We start from the raw sequence: 25792 nt of genomic DNA, 5'->3' as shown, positions 1-25792 counted from the left end.
ACAACAGCCAGAGAAGCGATTCATTTTGGTGGAGGTTCCGTCGTGGTATGGATAGGTGTAAATTTAAATGGGCGTACGGACTTGCATGTGTTTCTAGACGGCATAATTAATCCTGTACGATACAGTGATGAGATTCTTGAACCATATGTTATTCCATTTTCTGCTCAGTATGGTCCAGAATTCAGTTCACAACAGGATAATTCCAGGCCTCATACTGCAAGAGTAGTTACTCGATACCGTGAAGAGACCAATATCACAATTATGGATTGACCTGCTAATAGCCCTGATCTAAATCCTATTAAGCACCTCTGGGACCTACTAAAGTGAAGACTACAAAGTCGTCCACAAGCACCAGATCTTCAAACTTTGGAAGAAAATCTTCGAGAGGAGTGGAACGCCTTTCCTCAAGAGATTATTCGGAGCCTCATTCAGTCTATGACAAATCGGTGTGCAGAAGTGCGTAAAAACCGCGGAGGACCCACGCATTAATAGGGAAAAAAAATATTTCCATATTCCAATTATTTTCAATATATTATAATTATATTGTAGTCATTCATAACGTAGTAAAAATACAGTTTTCAGCAGTTTGACAATTTTTTCGTAATGAACACCAAGGTGCATACACTACATTCAAACTTAATTCCGAAGGAACATACCTATTGCTAAGTTTATACAGGGTGGCCCATCGAAAACGTTCCGTAAGGCATAACGGCCAGGGTAATTTTTTTTTCAGAAAATTCAAAATCACGTCAATTTTGTTTGTGAAGGGGACAACTTTTGCCCCAAAAATGATTGCAAAATTTTCAACCCTCTAGGCGGGGGTGTTATCCTCCATTTTTTTTCAAATGGGAAGGGGGGTCAAGTGGTACTGCAATGAAAAGGGCTTTCCATCCTCTATATTTTCCCGCTTCGTTTTTGAAAATCGGTCGTCAATGACTATTGAGAAAATATGAAGGATTGAAATTTGAAAAGTTTATTTAAACATTTATCAGAGTAAATGATAAGGATAAATTCCTTCGACCAATTTGCCTTTTTTTCCTATTATTTTTAGATGTTTATGCATTTTTTCACTTACCACAAGGTTGAACGATCAGGTGCGGTAGTTGCAATATCGTTAAACTTTGTAACAATTATGGTGTACTCACTTGCAGAAAAAGTGGAAATAATCGAACTTTATTTTAAAAATAATGAATGTGGCAATCGGGTTGCGCAGAGATTCAATGAACGCCATCCTGACAAACACCTTTATGGAAAAATTGTTCGCGAGTTAGTAGCAAAATTTCGCGAAACTGGATTCGTTATAAATAAAAAGAGGCAGAGGGAAAATCCTGTTGTAAATAAAGCTATGGAGGTATTCGTATTTAGCCAAGTTGCCATGGATAGTACGCTGAGTACAAGAAAATTAGCCAATGAGACCGGCGTGAATCGTACAAGTGTCCAAAGGATATTAAAAAACACAATTTCCACCCGTACAAAATTCATTAGGTACAAAAAGTCAACGAAGATGCTTTTGATCGTCGCTTGCAATTTTGTGAAACTATGAGTGAACGAGTCGCGAATGATAATAATTTCCTATTTAATGTGTGTTTTTCGGATGAGTGTACTTTCTTTTTGAACGGTGTATATAGTTAATAGGCACAACTCTTGGTAGTGGGCTGAGGACAACCCCAGGGTTTTTCACGAGGTGCACACACAAAAGCCTCAGAAATTGAACGTGTGGGCTGGTATTTTTAGAAATTCTATTGTGGGTCAGTTTAACGATATTGAGAAGAACTTCAACGCACAAGTCACAGAACAGCTATCTAGCAACTACCGCACCTGATCGTTAAACCTTGTGGCAAGTGAAAAAATGCGTAAACATCTGGAAATAATAAGAAAAAACCGCAAATTGGTCGAAGGAATTTATCCTTATCATTTACTCTGATAAATGTTTAAATAAACTTTTCAAATTTCAATCCTTCATATTTTCTTCGACTTCTTTCGACCAATTTTGGGGAAATATAGAGAATAGAAAGCTCTTTTCATTGCGGCGCCACTTGACCCCCCTTCCCATTTGAAAAAAGTTGGGGGATGACACCCCCGCTTAGAGGGTTGAAGATTTTGCAATCGTTTTTGGGGCAAAAGTTGTCCCCCTCACAAACAAAATTGACGTGCTTTTAGATTTTTTGAAAAAAGAAATACCCCGGCCGTTATGCCTTGCGGAACGTTTTCGATGGGCCACCCTGTATATTTAAATAAATATATATTTTCTTTCTTTAAACGAAATTTATCAAAGTGATCCCTAATTCGTTTTGACTAGTTTATATTAAGTATTGTATTGCTTTAGAAGATAAAATGTACGTAATACGACTTTCTTCAATTTGAAACCGTAATAAATTTGAATTTACATTTAAGTTCGATCTTAACTGCATGCAAAATTATTGTAAAAAAGCGAATCAGTGTAAAATATTTATGAAAGTAACTCATTCGTGCAAATAAACTGATTTGTTGAAATTGATAATCAATTGGATTTAAATTTTACGCACTTTAAATTTGTAAAATATGAAAGTGTTTTTGTTAAAAATATTAATTTTCTAGTTAATTTTGGATATTAAGGTTTTACCAACATACATAGGGTTAGAAGAGACAAAATAGATCTGGGTTAATCCTAAAATAATATTGAAAGAACCTAGAGAGTAACAAAAAAAATTGTGTGCCCACTATGTGCGCATATTTGAACTGGAACTGTTTGTCCGTCTGTCTGTCTGTCGGTCTGAATCCGAAATCGACAAACTATCAAGAGACAACTTTTAATTGGCATTAAACTGCTTACACTATCTCGCTAACAAGAGAAAAAAAGTCAGTGGTGTACATGTTTTTTTTAGAAAAATATTCCAGTAATAACCCATATGCACGTCCCTGGTGAATATGTCGACACTTTTTTAGCTTTAAAATATGTAGAATTTATAGTAACTTTTACCCTCAAAATTTTATTCGAAACGCTAAAAGTACTTAATAAATAGAAAAAATATCAAGACTTTAACACCCTGTTGATATGAAAAATAAATCTTATTTTTACATGAAGAATCTCACGAGAAATGGCACATGTTTTTTGAGATACCCTGTATACTTGGAAGAGATGTATATTTTTTGTCAATTTATATTTTATTATTTTAGTATCATCTTTCTTGAAATTTTCCAACTAGTTGTTTAGAGTCAATAAAATGAAACGTCTGATGATATGGCGAAGCGGAATCTTCATTACTCAATCTTATATTGAGTCACAAAGGACTTTTAGAGATCTCTTATTTAGTTTTTTTGTTGATTCATTTAAAACGGTCATAAACGAAAGAAATAACTAGTGACTAGATTTAGTGTCGTGATTTAATGCCTAACTATAAATAAGATAGATTGGTAATATGGTAAAGGCTGTTTTGCAACAAGTTAAACGAAGAAAAAAAAAACATGACGAATTCCCTTTGTACACTTTATTGAATCAAGTGAAATTTTGGTTCAGGATTAAAATCAAGTTAATTTTTAGTTTCGACATTATTAATCAACTTTGAATGTGGTAGACAATGATTCAGTATTAAAACCACAGATTAGATATCCTATAAGTATAGAGATAAAAATCTTGTCCCTAATTCGTGGTACGAAAATTGTTTTTTATGACGATGTGCAAACGAGTAAAATTTCCTGTGCGCAAAAATAAACTCGTGTAAAATAACAATAAACAGCGTAATAGAGAGATATCGCTAAACCGAATAGCGTGCTTGGACGTTAATAAGGCCAGGTGTTATTTCCTTTCGTGAGGTGGTATTAACTCTCTTCATTTATAGTTATCGGATCGGAAAGAATCCTGTTCGCGTCGCGTCCGCTATTTAAACTTAACCTAACTTTGAATTTAAAACTTTGAAATTGTTTTGTTTACTAGGTATTTTAAAACTAAAGGGCTAAAGTGCTTATTTCCAGTGCTTTATTGTTCAACGTCTGCCAGTGGGTTTAGGGCAACAAGCAACAAATTTTCTTAGAAGGGCTAAGTCGTCATCTGCTGTAACCCTAAGCCTATAGGTTCTTTAATATTGGAAGAGGTGGAATCCATATTTTGGGCCATATTTATTAAATTAAAACTTATCCCAGCTACTTAAATATCAAATTACCTAATAAAACTAAAGTAATAATTCAAAACAATACAAACATAACCTAAAATAAAAGATCTCGCCGGCCGGCCCCGGTTGTCAAATACCCGCACATGCCCATTTAAGCAATTTTTAAACGTTATTTAGAAATAGCGCTTGGTGTAATTGATCCGCAAATTACGTCAGGCGGTGAAAGCGACATTCCTACTCTATCCTTGGTGATACTCGAATATCGAGACACGTCCATAGAGTAATAACAAAAACACGTCTGTCAACGGTCAACGATGTCACACACACACTCTCACAACACATTCTCCACAACTACGAATAAGTTTACTCAGCCTTCTTTAAAACTGTGTATTTGATTAAAGTATTTTAATAAAGTGTGTACTAATAAGTTTACATCATATTAATTGATAACCCAAACCGTTAGTACCACAGATTTTGCAAATGTCAAGATGTCAAGTGTCAACCATCAACTTGGACACTACATCTTGGCGTTGCCAATTTTTGTCACTCAAATATGTTGATTATATTATTTTGATGGACAAAAGAAGACTACAAAAAAGTATATATTTAGGAACTATTTTACGTATTATTTTTTACCCTTTTGTAGCAGTTTTTTTTTCTTCTTTGATTATAATCCAAATAAGTATTACACTTGGCAACTGTGCTAAAATGTATCCCGTAATAGCGTACCGTTTATTTGAACCTAAATAGCGGCAAACGCTATATATCCACTAATAGTGTAATCCATTATTTTTGTATCAATGCCCATGCTCTAAATAACGGATAACGTATAAAGCTGATCGAATAAGGCCTTAAAAAGTCTCTATTGACTCGCGCATATCGTAACCATGATAACGTACGCGTAAATACTGCATGACGCTATTCGGTTTTCCGATATCTCTCTAATAACTGTGCCGGTCAGGCGCTGTGCAAAATTTTAGAGGCCATAAGTGGGCGTGCTATGTGCGCAAACTAGTAACCTAACTAGTGCACAATTCCGAAAATTGGAACCATGAAAAACAATAAAGAAAAAACAAAGTTTATAATCTGTATAATCTGTGTTAAAACTAGAAGAATTTCGGACTTCCATTGTTTTTATTTATTTTGTTTACACAACGTTTCGTTCAGAAGTATCACTGAAATGACTGAAAACTGAGTTGAGAAAAAAACTGAGTTCTCTCGATAGTTCACACTTGATAACGGTCAGTGATACTTCTGACGGAAACGTTGTGTAAGCAAAATAAATAAAAACAATGGAAGTTCGAAATTCTTTTAGTTTTAATTTGGTTTGGTCTGCGATTGATTTTTCTCTCTGATATTATTTATTTATAGAGAAGGTATTATTTTTCTAGGGCCACGATCATAAAATACCAGGTGTTTCTCCAGAGTAGTTCACCTCTATAACTTTTTTATATATCTATGAGCAATGGTTCTCGAGATATTTGGAATCGAAATTATCAATATCTATCATCATTGACATAAATTAAACATATTGACTAAATAGTTATTAGACTGAAATCATAAATTTGAAATGTTTTTTGTGTCAAAAGTTCAATAGAAATCGTTTTATCATCATTTTTTTCGCAGAAAAATCTATGATTAATTTGAAAATATAAAAAGTTCCCAAATTTATTATTTCAGTCAAATAACTATCTTCTCAACGTGTTTATTTTTTGTCAATATGACATGGTATTGACTATTTCCATTCTAAATATCTTGAGAACGGTTACTTATAGCGATTTTTACCAAGAAACATTTTCTACGTAAAAAGTCACGGAAATTATATTTAATATTTTTTCACTCGATAGTTTTATACAGGTACGGGCGAAAAATTATGACTTCAAAAGAGTTAAAACACATGTAGGTAACGCCCTCTACAAATAGGAGTCGTGTTGACATCAAAATCAAATTTCTCATGTCAAAAAACTCCCAGATACCAATTTTCATCCAAATATTGACGTTACTTCAGAGATTATTTGGAAAAAATCGAAATAAAAATTAAATTTTTACACTCTGTATCTCCGAAACTAAGAATTTTAGGATATACATTTATACGAACTTTTTTACTTATTTTATCTGCTGCCGAAGTTTCCGGAATACAGTTCGGACGATGGTCCGTATATTTTTTTCTCAATGGTTTTTAATAAGTTACGCTACTGAGGTTTATTGTTACGCCACTGGTGTACAGCACCGGCGAAAAGAGCAAACAGAAACCTTCTGCCAGGTTGAGGCTAGTTTTTTTATTGTCCGGTGTTTGTCTAACGTTGCGTAATTGGTCATTGAAAGGAGAAAATAAAGTTTGTCGACCTTTGTGGCGTGTTGTTCTTCAAAAAACCGCTTTTTATAAACTGCACCCATCGCTGGTCAGTCAGTTTTCCACGCAACACTAGACATTTTCATCTAAATATAGAAGAGATAGGATATTATAAAGACACGAAGATATAGAAGATTGAACTAAGTTATAGCGATTATACCCATTTACAATTAGTACTAAAATTTTACAGCAATTTTGGTCAATCTAATGTTTGTATTTCGATGTGATTTTATTACAAAATAAAAAAAATTGTGTGTGCACCATGTGCGCATATTTGAAGTGAAGCTATTAAATTGAAGGCTTTGAAGGATATACAGGGTGAGTTTTCTACGATGTTCTTTATGGGTATCTCGGAAACTTTTGGAGATAGAGAGTCGGTTAAATGGAGAAAGAATTTTTGTGGGGTCATAAATATGCGCCTTTTAGATTTTTGAAAAAGTTCATGGCTTACTAGATATTTCGAAAAAATCAAATTTTGGCTACTTTAAAAATGGTCCCTGATTCCATTGCAATACATTTTAAACAAAAAGTTTTCAGATACAAGTTGTAGATAATCACATTCTTATTTTCTAAAGCATGAAATTTTTTACATATGGCACAAACTTATGTTTTTTTAAATGGAAACCATAGTTGGCCATGACTTCATAAAAAGCGCCATTTTTATTATAATATGGGTTTTTCTAAAAATTGCGTTATAGCCAATTCTTATCATTTTTAAACAACTTCACTTAGTTAGCCATGGAAACAAGTTCAATCGTCTTTGCTCTCAGAAATTTCAAACTGTCACATCCAAACTTTGTAAATTAAAACAACAAAAAATTGTAAATATGAGTTTTTCAAATGAAGAAAAGCGTGTAGGATTATTGGTTCAACTTTTCTTGGCCATACATTTTCGAGGATACGTTACATACGCTTTTTAGAGAACGGTTTTCAAGACATGTTGGAAAAGTTAAAAATGTGGTCAATAAAATTAAATGAATAGAGCGGTTCCAACATGACTCATTGTGAAACTCCCCCCCCCCTAATGAAAGAAATGTTAAAAATTATTTATATCATACTTATTCAAACTCAGGGATAGGAACAGTTGGACCAATTACATAGGCCTCCTCGTTCACCAGATCTATCTATTTTAGATTTTATGCAGTATATTTTTTGAACATTTTCTAAAAGAACTTAAAACTGTATGTAGAGATACTATTTTTTAAGTTTTAGTTTGTGTAATAATGTAAAATTTTAAAGAACCGTTTAATAAAATATTCTGTCTTTTTATAAGTTATAAATTATAATAATTAAATAAATAGCAGAATAAGAATACCATACCAACTAAGTGAAATTAGTCAAGAAAGAAAATAATTGGCTATAACTGTCATTTTTCGAAAAAAAAACATTATAGCTTATATCCCTCAAATGCTTAAAAAATGGCGCTTTTTATGAAGTCATGGCCAACTATGGTTTCCAAACCAAACATAAGTTTGTGTCATATGTCAAAAATGACAGGCTTTAGAAAAAAACGGCGAACTCAGTCACATTTAAGGTGCGATTATCTACAACTTTTATCTGAAAACTTTTTGTCTAAAATAGATTATAATGGAATTAGGGACCATTTTTAAAATTGCCGAAATTTGTTTTTTTTCGAAATATCAAGTAAGCCATGAACTCTTTCAAAAATCTGAAAGGTGCATATTTATGACCCCACAAAACTGCAATTCTTTCCCCATTTAACCGTCTCTCTATCCCCAGTAGTTTCCGAGATACCCATAGAGAACATCGTAGAAACTCACCCTGTATATTTTTTATGAATGCTTTTTATAAACTTCAAAAAATTAGAGTTAACATAAATCCGTATACTATTCTAGCCTTATAATTTTATAATGTTTTTTTTTAATTTTTATTAAAAAACCATAATTCTATCAACCGGCCTGATAGCCCTGGCGGTTGTGGCCATTAAACCAAAATACTACTACATATATATCTCTGACTACTACGCTACTACTAACTGCTATACAACAATTTGTTTTGTGCGGTCTGTGGTCCGTTTTTGTTTAAATTTTTTTTTCATTATTCATAGTAGGGATTTATTTTTAAATTAATGTTAATCGTTAGGCGACCAGTAAACTCATAGAATTTGTATTCCTTTTGCATAATCAAAATTTTACATAAACAAATTGTCACTCTAAATCGCTGTCTTTTTTAGACAGATGTCACTTGTCTTGTCATTATTCAATTCATTATTCGAATTCTCAGAATGTTGTTAACAAAAGTTTCTTTCATCTTAAAATAAAATTTTAATCAATCGCAATTGTTTATCTCCATCATTTACCGGATTAATAATACAGAAATTACAGCTCAATTACAAACAATTTATTATTTATAATGATTTATAGTAATTTTATTAAATTATACGAATGTTCTCGTTGATTATTGGTTTGAAATAAATATGACAATGTCCTCCAATGAAAATGCGAGTTACTAACTCTAAATTCTAATTCTGAACTGGCAAATGAGCTAGATGCTAATCTACTTCCTAGCACACAATCAGACCATTGGTACACATCAAGGTTGGTATAGTATGTGTTGCCACAAGCTTAATTAATGATTTCGAGTCCCGGTCCTTTGATGTCTTAAAAGAACCGGGATTTCCCCGTTCTGAACCCTAGTATCATGTAGTTAAAACATTTGTTATAACTCGCTGATAGTATTTCCGCCAAATGCAATAATGGAAATTGTTCTATATTTTGGTTTCTAGTTGAACTATCTCAGAATTCCCATTACTCTAGATACTTTTAAACAAATAGATAGTAAGATTTGAAAGTGGTGGACTTTAAATATTTCATTTTTGTTTCAGATTGTGACGCCGAACCTGACTGCCTTCGCTGCGGCCTGAAAGGCTGCATCAAGTGCCCCAATCTCATCGTCTACCCCACCAGAAAGTGCGTAGAAGCCTGCCCCTTCGGCTACGAGTCCTCTTGGAGCAGCAAACCCGACTTTATGGGCCTAGTCTGCAGCCACAACGGCAATTTCCTCGGCATGTCCGCCTACAGTCTCACCGTCTTCGTCGGAATCGTATCCGGTTTCCTATTATCATTCATCGCCTTGTCCATCGCTGTCTTTTACGTGAAGTACCGCAGAAAAAACTTCCCTCAAATCAGCGATACTACCTCTGAAACAGACGATACACCTGAGAAGAGGGATTTCCTCAAGCAGCTGGAGACTTTGAGGCCCTACGCCCAGAGCTACTTGGACATGCTGAACGACACTAGGCTGCAAATCAGACAGTTGCATCAAGACGGAGATAGCAGTGCTATTTCCGCTTACAAACCTGTAGTGCGGGACTTGGCAAAAATATTACTTCTTCTAAACAGAAACGTAGATAGCATATACATGCCTGACGATTGGGAACATTTGTTCAGTTGGGCAGAAAAAGCATTGAAACGTTACAAACGTATGAGCGACACCTCACAGCCTCAAGTCGCTCAATTGATCGACTTTTTCCAATCCTCGAGCGATCCAGAAGAGCCAGAATACTCAGTGAGGGGTAGTACGACAATGAGTACATTCAAACCATTCGGATCGTCGCCCAGTTTACAGAATGTCAGTGGGAAGACTATCAATGGAGACTTTGAGAGTTACCAGACACCGCTGAATCCTGAGTGGAAGTTTGAGTATTCACCAATAGGGAACTCATCTGAATTTGATCCAGTAGCTTGGAAAAGCAGCAGAGACTTTTTGGGTGGACCATTGTTTCTGGAAGATGATTTTTACCAGCTGGGTCTCAGGCCGCAGGATGAGATTACCACCGAATTGTGACAAAAGACTTTTGAAATAGAGAATATTCTGTTAAGTGTAAAATTGGCTTTAAAGTGGTAATACAAGAAGAAAGGCCGTGACTTTATGTGAGTACAGACCGAAATTAGAAATGTTAAAAGATATACTCCCAACATATTTTCCAGTATATTACAAAAACCTAATTCGTGTTGCCAATATTCCAGGTAACAAATATTTTGACAAAACAACTGGAGACTTAAAGGTTTACGTGAAGAATGATAAAATATTACAGAAAATCAAATCTTTTAATGTAAGAGAAGTGGCATCAGTACTACTTTTAAAACAATAGTACAAGTTTTGGTAAAAATATTGTTTCCTTTCCAATAATTCTGTTGTTAGAATAAGTCTTCTTATCCCCCATCGCCTTGTCTATCACTGTCATTTAATGTTAAGTGTCGCAGGAAAAACTTCCCTCAGATCACTGATACGACCTCTGAAACAGATGGTACACCAGAGAAGCGGAATTTCTTCAAACAATTGGAGATTTTGAGGTCCTAGGCCCAGAGCTACTTGGACATGCTGAACGACACTAGACTGCAAATGAGACAGTTGCATCAAGACGGAGATAGCAGTGCTATTTCCGCTTACGAACCGGTAGTACGGGACTTGGCAAAGATATTACTTCTTCTAAACAGAAACATAGATAGTATATACATGCCTGATGATTGGGAACATTTATTTAGTTGGGCAGAAAAAGCACTGAAGCGTTACAAACGTATGAGCGACACTTCACAACCCGAAGTCGCTCAGTTGATCGACTTTTTCCAGTCCTCGAGCGATCCAGAAGAGCCAGAATACTCAGTGAGAGGTAGTACTACAATGAGTACATTCAAACCGTTCGGATCGTCGCCCAGTTTACAGAATGTCAGTGGGAAGACTATCAATGGAGACTCTGAGAGTTACCAGACACCGCTGAATCCTGAGTGGAAGTTTGAGTATTTACCAATAGGGAACTCATCTGAATTTGATCCAGTAGCTTGGAAAAGCAGCAGAGACTTTTTGTGTGGACCATTGTTTTTGGAAGATTTTTAAAATAGAGAATATACTGTTAAGTGTAAAATTGGCTTCAAAGTGGTAATACAAGAAGAAAGGCCGTGACTCTGTGTGAGTGCAGACCAAAATTGGAAATGATAAAAGATATCCTCCTATCATATTTTCCAGTGTATTACAAAAACCTAATTCGTGCTGCCAATATTCCAGGTAACAAATATTTTGACAAAACAACTGGAAACTTAAAGATTTACGTGAAGAATGATAAAATATTACAGAAAATCAAATCTTTTAATGTAAGAGAAGTGGCTCAGTACTGCTTTTAAAACAATAGTACAAGTTTTGGTAAGAATATTGTTTCTTTTCCAATAATTCTGTTGTTAGAATAAGTCTTCTTATCCCCCATCGCCTTGTCTATCGCTGTCATTTAATGTTAAGTGTCGCAGGAAAAACTTCCCTCAGATCACTGATACCACCTCTGAAACAGATGCGCTGGAATCCAGAAGAGCCAGAATACTCAGTGAGGGGTAGTACGACAATGAGTACATTCAAACCATTCGGATCGTCGCCCAGTTTACAGAATGTCAGTGGGAAGACTATCAATGGAGACTTTGAGAGTTACCAGACACCGCTGAATCCTGAGTGGAAGTTTGAGTATTCACCAATAGGGAACTCATCTGAATTTGATCCAGTAGCTTGGAAAAGCAGCAGAGACTTTTTGGGTGGACCATTGTTTCTGGAAGATGATTTTTACCAGCTGGGTCTCAGGCCGCAGGATGAGATTACCACCGAATTGTGACAAAAGACTTTTGAAATAGAGAATAGCCAGTGGTAATACAAGAAGAAAGGCCGTGACTCTGTGTGAGTGCAGACCGAAATTGGAAATGATAAAAGATATCCTCCTATCATATTTTCCAGTGTATTACAAAAACCTAATTCGTGTTGCCAATATTCCAGGTAACAAATATTTTGACAAAACAACTGTAAACTTAAAGATTTACGTGAAGAATGATAAAATATTACAGAAAATCAAATCTTTTAATGTAAGAGAAGTGGCATCAGTACTACTTTTAAAACAATAGTACAAGTTTTGGTAAAAATATTGTTTCTTTTCCAATAATTCTGTTGTTAGAATAAGTCTTCTTATCACCCATCGCCTTGTCTATCGCTGTCATTTAATGTTAAGTGTCGCAGGCAAAACTTCCCCCGGATCACTGATACCGCTTTTGAAACAGATGATAACACCAGAGAAGCGGAATTTCCCCAAACAGTTGGAGACTTTGAGACCCTACCCCCAGAGCTACTTGGACATGGTGAACAAAGCTAGACTGCAAATCTGACAGTTGCATCAAGACGGTGATACAAGTGCTATTTCCACTTACAAACTGGTGGTAAGGGACTTAGCAAGAATCTTACTTCTTCTTAACAGACACATACATATATAGCGTATATATGCCTCATGATAGGGAACATTTATTTTGTTGGGCAGAAAAAGCACTGAAGCGCTACAAGCGTATGAGCGACACATCATAACCCCAAGTCGCTCAATTGATCGACTTTTTCCAGTCCTCGAGCAATCTAGAAGAGCCAGAATACTCAGTGAGAGGTAGTACTAGAATGAGTAACTCATCAGAATTCGATCATGTAGCTTGGAAAAGCAGCAGAATTTTTTTGAGAGGGCTATTGTTTTTGAAAGATAATTTTCATCGACTGGGTCTAAGGCCTAAGGCCGCGGAATGAGATTACCAACGAATTGTGACAAAAGACTTTTGTAAGAGGAAATATACTGTTAAGTTTCACATAAACACCATTAATATGAGGATAAAAATTGAAATTTTAGATGTTATTACATACCACAAAAATAAGAAATGTAAACAGATATTTCCCTACTATGTTTTGAAGTATATTATAACATCTGGCTTCATGAAAACAAAAATTTTCCTCAAAAAATAATTAAGGATTTTCCTAACCATACATTAAACTAATGCTTGAACATTTTGACGTATTTCTTGCAAACCAAACCATCAGAAGCAATCATTACTGTCATCAGTAAACGATTAAACTGAAGTGACTTAGGTCATCTGCATTCAGAGTTACAAATCGTTTCAGTATAGTGTATTAATTTTTGTAAGTTTATGGAAATTCTTAAAGCCTTTGGTGTTAAAAGGCTTTAAGAATATCCAAACAAAAATTAAATATATACAAATTTATATGTTTTGTATAAAAAATTGTAAATCAAAATTTATTTAAGACTTTCAAGTACTAAATACACTGTTTTGAAAATATTTGGATCAAATTCGTAAATGAGAATCTCTTTAACACCATATGGCGTAAAAAACGCTACCAATATGCTATGAGTACGCACATCAGCTGTTTTAGACATATTGTGTATATACTAGAAATTTATATTCTTTTCGCAGTATACTTCTAAATATTCGACAAACAGAAAAGAAGCACTCAACCAATACTAACATTAATTACGCTGGAAAATAATATTTGCCTTTAGGGACCCCATAAAATTAGATATCTGTATTTGTTTGCTTGGTTATTAGCATATTTTATGCGGCAGGAACATATAACTGTGAACGAGCCTTTAAAACATCTTATATATGTGTATACAAGGTGTTCCTGGCTGATCTTCCATTAGAAATTAGTAGAAATCTACGGATCGGATATTTTTTTATCAAAAATAACATTATATCAAAATCTATACTGCGTGGTTTGTAAAATATTACCATTTCTAGACTAAATTTAAAATGTCTAGACCTGGTTGTACTCAGCCTTTATCAGAACTCACCAGCTGACTTTGGTAAATCTCTTAAAAAAATATTCATTGGTGTTCTCTTCTGTACAGGGTGCCGCCTCTCATACGCCGCAGAGGCTCCAAGGAGAATGACAGTTTGTATTGAAATGAAATTTTCTGAGCATATGTAGGTTAATGCAGAACACTTTTTAAAAATATAGAGAGTTCTACAGGGTGTCCCCAAAGAAGTTATGTACATATCAAAGTTGTGTTTTTTGTAATGGAACACCCTATATATTAATTGATTTTCAGATTCTAGGAGAAAAATAAAGATGAGTTTTATAAGAGATGTATGTGACTAAATGTAAGGTTTTTGACATAGGTATTTAACATTCTCTAGAAATAAAGAACAATTTTTAAATTACAATAAAAGCTACCTAAATTGGAATTTACCCGGTATATATGTAGTTAAATTAACTATTGTACTTTAAATCAAATTAAAACTTGGTCCAAAAAGTTTGGTGTGTACAGGGTGAGACAGAATTAATATTAAACATTGGTCACCTTTAAAAGCATGTTACTCTTTTATTTTAAATGGAACACCCAGTATATTATTCCGATATTCAATAGAGAATTCATGTCTCTTCAAAATACTATTGAGGTTGCCTACCCTTCAAACAAAGATATTTTCATTTACATGATTTGAACTGAGCCATAATCTGAGCAGAGCTTTATTATTTGATAAAATCTAGGTGGCTGGTGATATGTCTGACGTTACAGTTGTCTAATTAGTCCAACTTTAACAACCATTCTATGTCAGTTAAAACAAAAAAAATTCTCAGAAATTTGCGAAAGCAAACTTATCCTACATCAGAGAGAACTGATATGATTCTATTGAACGTTGAGTATGTACCAACGTTGTATGTACCAGTGTGTATTCACCAACGTTGAGTATTTTACTCTACAATCATTAATTTTTGTTAATTTAAAAAAAAGATATATCACACAGCCATCTAGATTTTTTCAAATAATAAAAATCTATTGACGCAAAATCATAAAAATTAAAATATCTAGGAAAACCTTTATCTGAGGTGTAGGCAACCTTAATAATATTTTGAAGATATGTAAATTCCCCATTGAACACCGGAAAAATATACTGGGTGTTCCATATTAATTTTCTCTCACCCTGTATAATTTTTTGGGTCAAATTTCAATTTGGTTTAACATACAATGGTTACAATAATTAAATATCAGACTATACAAGGTCAACTAAAATTTAGGCAGCTGTTTCAGCCTAACCTAACCTAATCAAAATCCTTAGATTTTAGGTAGATGCTTCTTTAATAAAACTCACCTTTATTTTTTTCCTATAATCCGAAAATCAGTTAATATATAGGGTGTTCCATTAGAAAAAACACAACTTTAATGTGTAACTTTTTTTGGAGACACCTGTATGATTCCATATATTTTTATAAAATGCTTTCAGTTAACCTACATATGCTGCCAAAATTTCATTTCGACATAAACTACCGTTCTCCTTGAAGTATGAGAGGCGCCACCCTGTATAGAGTTTCCCCACCCAATTACAATATCGAACCATTCATACAATTATTTATCGAAGCATGTATACAACTATTGTTTTATTATTATTATTATTAAGTTCTACGTAAAGAAATAATGAAGAAGAACTGTTTAGTTTTATTATTGTGTTGTTAATTAGTACCGTAATAAACCACATTTTTCGAGTTCCTTTCTGCTCGTATCGTATCAAACAGGTTACCATATACTGCAATCTCCTTAACTAAAAGTTAGAAGAATGGCATATAAAAAGGATAGGAAGCACAAAATGAATATTCCTGATGCACAATATGTTTCTTAACAGGCGCCATTATATTTTTATTGTTCTAACCTTTCCTAATCTAATGTTCTAACCGTTACAAGCGTTTACAGAACGATTCAATAAATATGGACGAGCATTTATAAGAAAGAAAATGTATATTACACTTTCAACTTAATAATAATGTATATTTATTTTTATCTAAAATTATATTTATATTAAGCTGATTTATACAAATATAATTAAATATTTTGAGGAGAAAATCTCAGCCGATTTCTAAAGGAACAGATCGTAACATGTTGAAATTCTGTCTCAACTTGACACACGTAATATATCATGTTGAGATTCAATCTTATTCCTAACACAAAGACTCAAACTCAACATATTATTGCCAAAACTATGCTGTGTCATGTTGATATTCAGTATCAGTCACGAGTCACGATTAAATCTCAACATGACGCATAAAAAATTACACGCGTCATGTTGAGATGTAATCTCAACTTCGAGCTAAAAATAGGGCAGTCTTAAGCCATATGGTATCATGATTTAGACAGTTTCATTTATGTTTATGCTCTCAGCTGGTATCTATAGAAATAGATTATGACAAGTGGAGATACAATCTCAACTTGATACTGTCCAAAAATATTTATTATGTTCAGATTCGATCTCACTAACGTCAAAAATTATAATCTATATCATGTTGGGGTCTCAATATGACACTTGCTAAAATTACTTGCGTCATGTGAGATATAAGCTCAGTAATAGTAAGCTTCAAGCTCAACATGGGACAATCTCAAACCATGTGGTATTATGTTGAGATTCAGAGAGATTCGGATGTGTTTAGACTAAATCTTAAGATAGATAAATGTGTGTGTATTTTTTATTAATATATTTATATAAAACTGAGTTATACAAATATAATTAAATATTTTGAGGAAAAAAGGAAACACTCAACCGATTCTATATAGGAACAAAATATTTTGAGATTCAATCAATTCAATATTCTATCTCAACTGTCTCATAATATGTATCTCTAAATAGTATATACAATTGTAACGATTAAATCTCGACATGACTCGTAAAAAGTTATGCGTGCCATGTTGAGATATAATCTCAGTACTAGTTTCAACCTCAACATGACTTACGCAAAGTTTCAATCTCGTCCTATGATTCAAAATTATACTGTATCATACTGATATTCAGTGTCAGTCACAATTAAATCTCAACATGACCCATTAAAAGTTATACGCCGTCATGTTGAGATAATCTCAGTAATGGTAAGCTTCAAGCTCAGCATGGGACTATTGTAGGTAATTGATGTGGTATCATGTGGAGAGTCGGAGAGTTTCAGTCATGTTTAGACATTAGTGTAGAGTAAATAAAATCGTATTAAATCAGTAACTTCTGTCTAAATCAGAAAGAAATTCTGAAATTTATAAACTTTTATAAAGATCTGAAATTGATAGTCTTTCATAAATAAAAATATTTGTAAACTTTTGTGATATGTTATATAAATGTATTTACAAAGTAAGAAAATATTTGTGGGAGAGACACCATGTATATTTAAGCAGTATTATAATTTAGATAATGTAAATTATGCACCATAGGCTATGAGAAAATGGTTTTGTTACTGTCAACCAACCTAGTCATTATCGTTGTACGTATAAAGTATATGTATATTTTTTTTGTAGTAGTTCATACGTGTAGGTAGTATTATTTATCTTTTCCAGTTGTGTTTATCTTTAAGTATCTTTCTGTACCGAACGTTTAGATTAATGTATCTAAATAATTTCGATTAAGTAAATTATGGTCAGATAGGAAATACATTTTTAAAAAAATATAGTGTTCATTAAACTGTTGATTATCATTTTATTTTTATATTAAAATAAAATGATTAATAATTCTTAAAACTTAAATTACAAATGACAGTATTTGTTACTCAACTTTAGTTACCCATATGTATTACATCTTGATTTAATATTTTATACAATATAGTTTTTTAAAAGAATCCTAAAATACAATATCTAGGCTACTGTTTAATTTATATTAGAAATAATTAGTCCAATGGATTATTAATATTAAGTCATGACTGTTAAATTAAATAATGCCTATAGGATACTTTCAGATGTTAAGTAATTTGTTTATATCGTATTTTGTACAAATCGTATTAAGGTTATTGTTAATAAAAACAACTTAGTATTTTAGTAAAATTTTGTGAATATTGTTTCAATATATATATGTAATAATTCTCAAATAAATATTTTTTGAAATCTGTTGTTATTATTTAAAAACATTATAAACTAATTATTTTTTAATATTTAATTAAGTGTGGATATAATAGTCCAGAAAATAGGCCTTCAAATACGAAGATGTGGTAAAAACTTGAATTTTTGATTTTTTGAAGTTACTTTCAAAGATCTAAAAACGAATTGTAATTTTTTTTAAGTTCAGTGTAGAGCGTCCAATTTTATATAAAATTGGCCTCTATCTTTTTTTGGCTCAAATCAAAATTAACCGAGATAGGGTGGCTAGAAGCTAGGGGACAACTTTTATTGAAACATTTTTAGTCCTTACTGGTTCTCCGAAATTTGGGAAAAAACACTTTTATATTTTTCACCCCTTCTCGGGGCGAATTTAAAAAAAATCTTAATTGATATTTATAATTTTCCAAGCAAATTTAGTAAAAATGTTAAATATACGAATTTTTCAGCAACATATTTTTTTTCTTATAGGTATTTATATTTTTTTTATTCGCCCCTTTGCAGGGGTGAATTTAAAAAAAAATCTTTCACAATTCGTTTTTAGATCTTTCAAAGTAACTCATATAAAACATTCAAGTTTTTACCAAAACTTTGTATTTAAAGGCGCATTCATACTGATTTCGTATTTCTTAGACTATCAAGTTTAAAAGAGACTAATGCCAGGTTGGATGAGAAATCGGGTCCGTAGGTTGAGTTTTCATCAAAAAATATACAGGGTGTTTCAAAACAAATGCGAAAAACTTCAGGGGGTGATTCCTTGTTCAAAATAAAGGGTAGTTTGCTTCATAAACGTTGGGTCAAAAGTCAACCATTAGGGAGATATCGCGGTACAAAGATGGCGGAAAAATAATGTTTTTATTTTTTATCTTGAAAACGAAAAGAGATAGACTAATAAAATTTTATGGAAGCATTACTGTTATGAAAACACACTTTCTGGTAATTTTTTCACTTTTTAAAATGAGTGGAAGGGGTTGAAATAAACTACCCCTATCATTCTTGTTAACGAAATTTAAAGAAAAATCTTATCAAACACATGCAAAAAAATTAATTTGGATAGTTGAGTTTGTTTAGAAACTTTTTTATCTCTTGTATTTTTTTGATAAAACTCACCGATTTGAAATTAAAATATAAAATGTAAAGCATTACATGCCAGGACAAAAAACATTTTCTGATAAAGAATCTAGTGGGCTGCTGTATTTTTTTTAGGAAAAAATCTAGTCGGCCGCTGTTACTTTTTAGGATGTTCCTGATATTATTTTATTTGACATTACTCTACTGCAATACGTTATTATCTAGATGATTATTATTATCGTTATTATCACTAGATTCTTAATCTAAAAATGTTTTTTGTCCTACATTTTTTTTTTTACATTTTATTTTTTAATTTCAAATCGGTGAGTTTTATCAAAAAAACACAAGAGATAAAAAAGTTTCTAAACAAACTAAACTATCCAAATTAATTTTTTTGTATGTGTTTGATAAGATTTTTCTTTAAATTTTGTTAACAAGAATGATAGGGGTAGTTTATTTCAACCCCTTCCACTTATTTTAAAAAAGTGAAAAAATTACCAGAAAGTGTGTTTTCATAACAGTAATGCTTCCATAAAATTTCATTAGTCTATCTCTTTTCGTTTTCAAGATAAAAAATAAAAACATTATTTTTCCGCCATCTTTGTACCGCGATATCTCCCTAATGGTTGACTTTTGACCCAACGTTTATAAAGCAAACTACCCTTTATTTTGAACAAGGAATCACCCCCTAAAGTTTTTCGCATTTGTTTTGAAACACCCTGTATATAATAATCTCGTAAAAAACCGCGGTGGCATTCTTTTACCAGAGACGAAAAATGTACAAATTTTACAGAAAAAAAAAACTAATCGACTGTGAATTTGGAAAATGGAGGGGGTAGTTTTCAGCCTTCCCACACTTTTTCTTTTGTTGTTCAAATGTTAAAAGGCTTAACAAAAGATAGGAACCCCAAATCTCATTCAAATCGGTATAACTGTTCTTAAAATATCTTAAAAAAGATGTTTAATTTTTTAAAGTTTGCTGCCCTCTGACGGACAAACAAAGCACTTTTGTTAGTCCGTTAAATAAATTTGTATTTCAAAAATAATTAAGAGTTGTATGTTCATGGTACATTGGGGCACCCCCGTATACTAGTTTAATATTAATACATAACATAAAACATAAATAAAAGAAAACTCAAAAAATATCAAATAGCTATTTATGTAACTAGTACCTAAAATGATGTTTTTTAGGACGAATCATTACTGTTTGCGGACGAGGCGTTAGCCGAGTCCGAAATAGTAGATGAGTCCTAAAAAACATAATTTAGGTACGTGTTACATACACTATTTTTTGTCATACGCTTTTACAAAAATTTTAGAACGCATATTTTTTAAATTTTCCATATTTGAAATTATAATGTTTGAAAAGTTGGCTTATAAATTCATATCTTAGTAACGAGTTTGTTTATTTCATCGCATTTTGACCAGCTCATTCTTAATTTGTCACAAAATCACACAAATTCATCAACAATTTTAAAATGTTCCAAAAAATCTGAACATATTGCTAATAAGGCCAAAGAAATTGTGTTGATTTACTTCCTGTGAAGTCTCGTTACCATTTACCAGAAAGAATATGATGTTTTTAATGAATGGAAAGACAAAAATGGCGTATTCGTTGTAAATGAAGATGTATTGCTAAATTATTTCCACGAAAAAGTAAGTATAGGTACCTATTTAAAAAAGAGGCTTTTAAATTAAAAATATTCTTAAATTACAGTACTAAATGTTTATTATTGTGAATTTGTAACGATATAATAGTTTGCTGAGAAAAGTGTTAAGTGTTGCCAAGTACGTAAATAAGCAATATGGAAAATTTCCATATATTATTGATGGTTGAAGAGGAATTCGCAATTGGTTACCAGCCTCTTGTGTCTTACAGGTTTTCCATAAAAGAGATCGGAGATTTTTGGATGCGGTTAGTGATGCTACTTATTTGAAATTAAAGATGATTTGCATAATGATTTTTGCACTCAGTTCCTGAAATATAGAGCGATTTTGAAATTGTTGCATTTTTCGACTCCTCTCGTATCTCGGTAATCTAATAAATTATCGAAATGGTGAAAACTGAGTCCAATAGAGTTTTTCACGTAGAATTCAGTGATAACTAGTTAAACGGTTTTATTTAGCTCGACCCGTACGGTATTTATTTATTTGTTTGGGTCAAAATTAGAAATTGAAATTTAAGTACCTTCCTGTTGTCAGATTGATCTGAAATTTGGTACACACCTTTAGTTCCGATGACAATACAATATAGTAATATCAATTAGTGATGGGAATAATAGAATTATTTTCACCATCGAATAATTAGTAGTAATTCATATTTCACAATCGAATTAATAATTCGAATTATTTAGTAGTATTATAAATTTAACCCCCAGCTAGTGCTCGTCTAGGGGCTATTTTAAACAAATTCTGAACCATTGCCATACCTATATTCTATCACTAAATAAAAAATAAAAAAAAAATATTCTTTATTCAATGTATTCTATTAACTGTGCCGAAGCCGTTTAATAAATAAAACCATAATTTAAAGTTTTAAATTTAAAAGTGCCGTGTTTATGATTGTTTCAATTCCTATTGAAAAGCTCATCTAAAATAAAAGCTTCTTCTAAAACGATATAAGTATGTCCTTGTTTACGTGCGGTTCGTATTTCTTTTTATTTTATCAGTTGCAATCAATAATTATTTAGATAAAAGAAGAAAATTAATTTTAGTGTTCGGCAGGTGTTCGGTGAAGTTTGGGTGAGATGGAAATGAACCAAATAATAGTAGTATTTTTTAGTTCTGAACGAAATGAAAATTTTCACTTAAACTGATTTATTCCTACGTGGTATAGGAAATAACAATGATTTCTGGATTTTTCTATATCGGACCGTTCCTTTTTTTGTCGATTCCCTTTATAAATCAGTTTAAGTGAAAATTTTCAGTTCGTTCAGAGCGAAAGAATACTACTAATAGTACTATACTAATTACTAATATTCGTATTCGTCCATAAGAGGTTATGTTTTATGTTCATTTGTAATTCGGTTACCACAGATATAATATAAAATACTACTAATTTTTATCTCGATTATATCGAAAAAGATAATTCGAATTAGTTAGTTTTAATTTACTATCGAATTAGTCGTATTATTTAATTCGAATTTTCCCAACACTAATATCAATAACATTGTAAATCTAAGATGGCCGCCGGTACAAAATGGCGGATTTCATATTTTTCCACAATCCCCTCAATATGGGTATCAAATGAAAGGGCTACACTAGTAGAATACTGTGATTATGACAAAATTTAAAATCCTGGCGCGGGGGTGGGGCCCCTCTGAAATCCTACCTATGGCAAAGCATATCTTTATACTTTGGTAGATCATGAGCTCGGCGTTCGCTGGTGAAGCCGCCACGGCTGGTTATTGATTGTCAAAATCTCCAGTTACGATTATAGTAAGTCGATGCAATCCACACTTAGTATAGAAGAGTTAACAGCAATAGTTAATGGGCCCCACGTTTTTATTTTAGTCTAATATGCCTAAAAGCTATTGAATAGCTATATCTGAACTAGAAGTTCAAAATACCTAATTGTTATTATTATTTTCTAGTTTTCAGTGCACATAAGATAAAACCGTTTAACTTAAAAGTTTTTTTACCGATTTTTTTTCTTCTCTTAAGTCATTCTTAAACCTTGTGTATATATTTGCCTATTAGAATTTAGAATGACAGGAAGGGGGTTAATCACTGCGACCTTACAGATCTATGTGTCCCCCTTTCTTGAGTTATAGCTCATCATACAGCCCCAGGGCTTTGAAAAAAGCCAGTATCTGGGACGGTTTTTCAGAGGGTAGTTCTCCATCTCCAATATCAGTCGTATCAAAGTTCATGGCACGAATTGTTGTCGTCTCGGCGCACTCGGTGATGAGGTGTTCTGGTGTTTCCCCATTTTCCCCACAGAATCTGCATTCGCCGTTTCTTCTTAGTTTCAATCTACTGAGGTGTTCATTGAGGAGACAGTGTCCTGTTAAAAACCGCGGGACAATCCGAAGATTGTTCTTACTTAAATCCAGGAAGATTTTTGATTTTTCTTCGTTGGTCGTTGCAAAATTCCCATTCCAGGTTGCGGATGGAGTCTTCCAAGTTCTTGAGTTCCGCCTTTAGTTGGTTACCACTTGGGAAGCAGAACGGTTCTGGTCCAGTTAGTGGAGTGTTCGCTCCTTTTCTAGCTAGATCGTTTGCTTTTTCATTGCCTTCTAACCTTTGGTGAGCAAGCACCCAGGGTAGGAGGAGTTTGTTTCTTTGTAATATTCTGAAGTTAACCCAAAAACTTTTTTTCATCAGACTATTTTTTTCTAGTTTTAAAGATTTAGAATTAGAATTTAGAATGAGTGGGAGGGGGGTTAATCACTTCGACCTTACAGATCCATTGTGTCCCCCTTTCTTGAATCATAACTCAACATACAGTCCCAGGGCTTTGACAAAAGCCAGTATCTGGGACGGTTTTATAGAGGGTAGTTCTCCGTCTCCAATATCAGTCGTACCAAAATTCATGGCACGAATGGTTGTCGTCTCGGCGCACTCAGTGATGAGGTGTACTGGTGTTTCACCATCTTCCCCACAGAATCTGCATTCGCCGTTTCTTCTTAGTTTCAATCTACTGAGGTGTTCATTGAGGAGACAGTGTCCTGTTAAAACCCCGTGACAATCCGAAGATTGTTCTTACTCAGACCCAGGAAGATCTGTGATTTTCTTGATCATAAGCCCTCAGAAACTTCTTCTTCGAGTGTCTTAGACCATTGCAAGATTTCCATTCCAGGTTGCGGATGGAATCTTCCAAGTTCTTGAGTTCCGCCTTGAGTTGGTTACCACTTGGAAAGCAGAACGGTTCTGGTCCAGTTAGTGGAGTGTTCGCTCCTTTCCTAGCTAGATTATTTGCTTTTCATTGCCTTCTATCTCTTGGTGAGCAGGCACCCAGTGTAGGAGGACTTTGTTTTCTTTGCCTAATTTATTCAGCTTCTCTATGCATTCTTTGACCAATTTCGAATTGATTGATACTGAGTTCATCGCCTTTAACGCTGCTTGACTATCAGACAAGATGGTTATTTCTTTTTTCCGATAGTTCCTATCTAAGATAAGTTGTACGCATCTCCCGATAGCGTAGATTTCTGCCTGTAGGATACTAGGGTAAGTGCCCATTGGTTCAGAGTAATTAGCTCTCGGCCCAAACACTCCGATCCCTGTTCCCGTATTGGTTTTGGAAGCATCACTATACCAAGTTATGGTATGGTCTTTTAACTGCTGGGCAAGCGTTTCGCTCTTCCAATCCTTCTTATTGCTCAATACTACATTGACATGTTTGTCAAAGTTGTACGTTCTTGGCATATCGTCCACTGGGAGTTGCAGGAGTGGTATTTCCTTTTTGAGGGTGTTCCAAGCCCCTGATCTGACAATTCTCCCAGTACTAATTCCGTTAGTGACCATTCTAATCATTGTCGCATTGGCATATCTACCAATGACAATGTGCAGTGGTGTTAGATCTAGAATGACCTCCATTGCTGCTGTTTAGTTTTAAAGATACAATATGATCGAAAAAAAGGGTCAGCGATGGTTACGAAATGAAGATCGCTATCATTTTATATGCAAAATTATATGGGGAATGGCATCGATGTTAATTTCCAACTGGACGCCGTTTTTTTTTCGATAACAGGGTATAATTTAGTCATTTAGGAAAATTACAATAACAAGAAATATTAATAAAACACATTACAGTTTTTTATAATTTTTTTTATTGTTTTAGTGATGTTTCTGTCATGTGAAATTTTAATCATAAATAGCAAATAATGGATTTGAATAAATGACAATATATAGTACGAATATAAAATATTAACAAAAATTATATATATTATATTAAGGCCATATTTCTTATTCTTAAATATGTATAAACTCTCTCACTCACTCGCTCGCTCGCAAATAGAACCTCCACCACGAATTATATATTAAAAAGCTGCTCCTAAAATTTAATAACTTATTTTCTTTAGGGTAATTATACTCGTTTTTAAATGCTTTGTAGAAAAAAGAAAACCTCTTGAGGCGACGTATTAACACTAAACATAATTATGACAAGGTAATTAAACGTTACAATTAAAAAATTTGAAACTATGGAATCATTTACAATAAAACTTCTAGTATCTAGTTGCACAACCATCAACACTACCATTGATCCACAATCAACTAGTACTAACTTAAAAAAAAAACGTAGATAACAATCGATAAACAAAAAATTGAAACACTTAACAAAGCTAATTTAAAGAGGCTTAAACATTTCCTTAATCAAAAATATTGGTTATTAAAGTACACGCAGATGCAAAAAAAACGCAACGGAAAAATTTTTGATAAAATTTAAAGTGTTATATTTTTGTTATTTTTAGCCCTATTTTTATGATTTTTTTAACAAATTGTGTATAATTATATCAACTTTAATTCGTAAACTAAGTTTTTTATAAACTTTAGTATTTGGCATATTATACAGGGTTAATCGAGGGGTTGTCTTTTTACCCTAACTTTAAAACACCCTATGCAATAATTTCGTGTGTAAATTTTCCGAAAATATAATTTTACAGTCAGAGCCATGAACCCTGA

General features: G+C 33.1%; 2 protein-coding genes across 2 annotated transcripts in view; both read left to right on the top strand.

Moving 5' to 3' along the window:
- LOC115881781 overlaps nt 1-14224 on the top strand; it is a 91562-nt gene extending 77338 nt beyond the window's left edge. The window contains exons 2-5 of the mRNA XM_030899430.1: nt 9287-10245; nt 10765-11267; nt 11339-11466; nt 11607-14224. Of these exons, the coding sequence (XP_030755290.1) occupies nt 9287-10245; nt 10765-11267; nt 11339-11466; nt 11607-12055 (2039 nt within the window). The 3' untranslated portion in view covers nt 12056-14224. The remainder of the gene's footprint in view (nt 1-9286; nt 10246-10764; nt 11268-11338; nt 11467-11606) is intronic.
- LOC115881771 lies at nt 10266-11609 on the top strand. Its single transcript, XM_030899407.1, has one exon. The coding sequence runs from the start codon at nt 10783-10785 to the stop codon at nt 11296-11298; it is 516 nt and encodes a 171-aa protein (XP_030755267.1). The 5' UTR covers nt 10266-10782; the 3' UTR covers nt 11299-11609.
- Nucleotides 14225-25792: the final 11568 nt, after the last annotated feature.

Source organism: Sitophilus oryzae, unplaced genomic scaffold, assembly GCF_002938485.1.
Source record: "Sitophilus oryzae breed Bouriz unplaced genomic scaffold, Soryzae_2.0 scaffold_173_pilon_pilon, whole genome shotgun sequence".
Taxonomy (NCBI): domain Eukaryota; kingdom Metazoa; phylum Arthropoda; class Insecta; order Coleoptera; family Curculionidae; genus Sitophilus; species Sitophilus oryzae.
The sequence above is the reverse complement of the archived record's forward strand: the minus strand, read 5'-3'. Positions and strand labels throughout refer to the sequence as shown.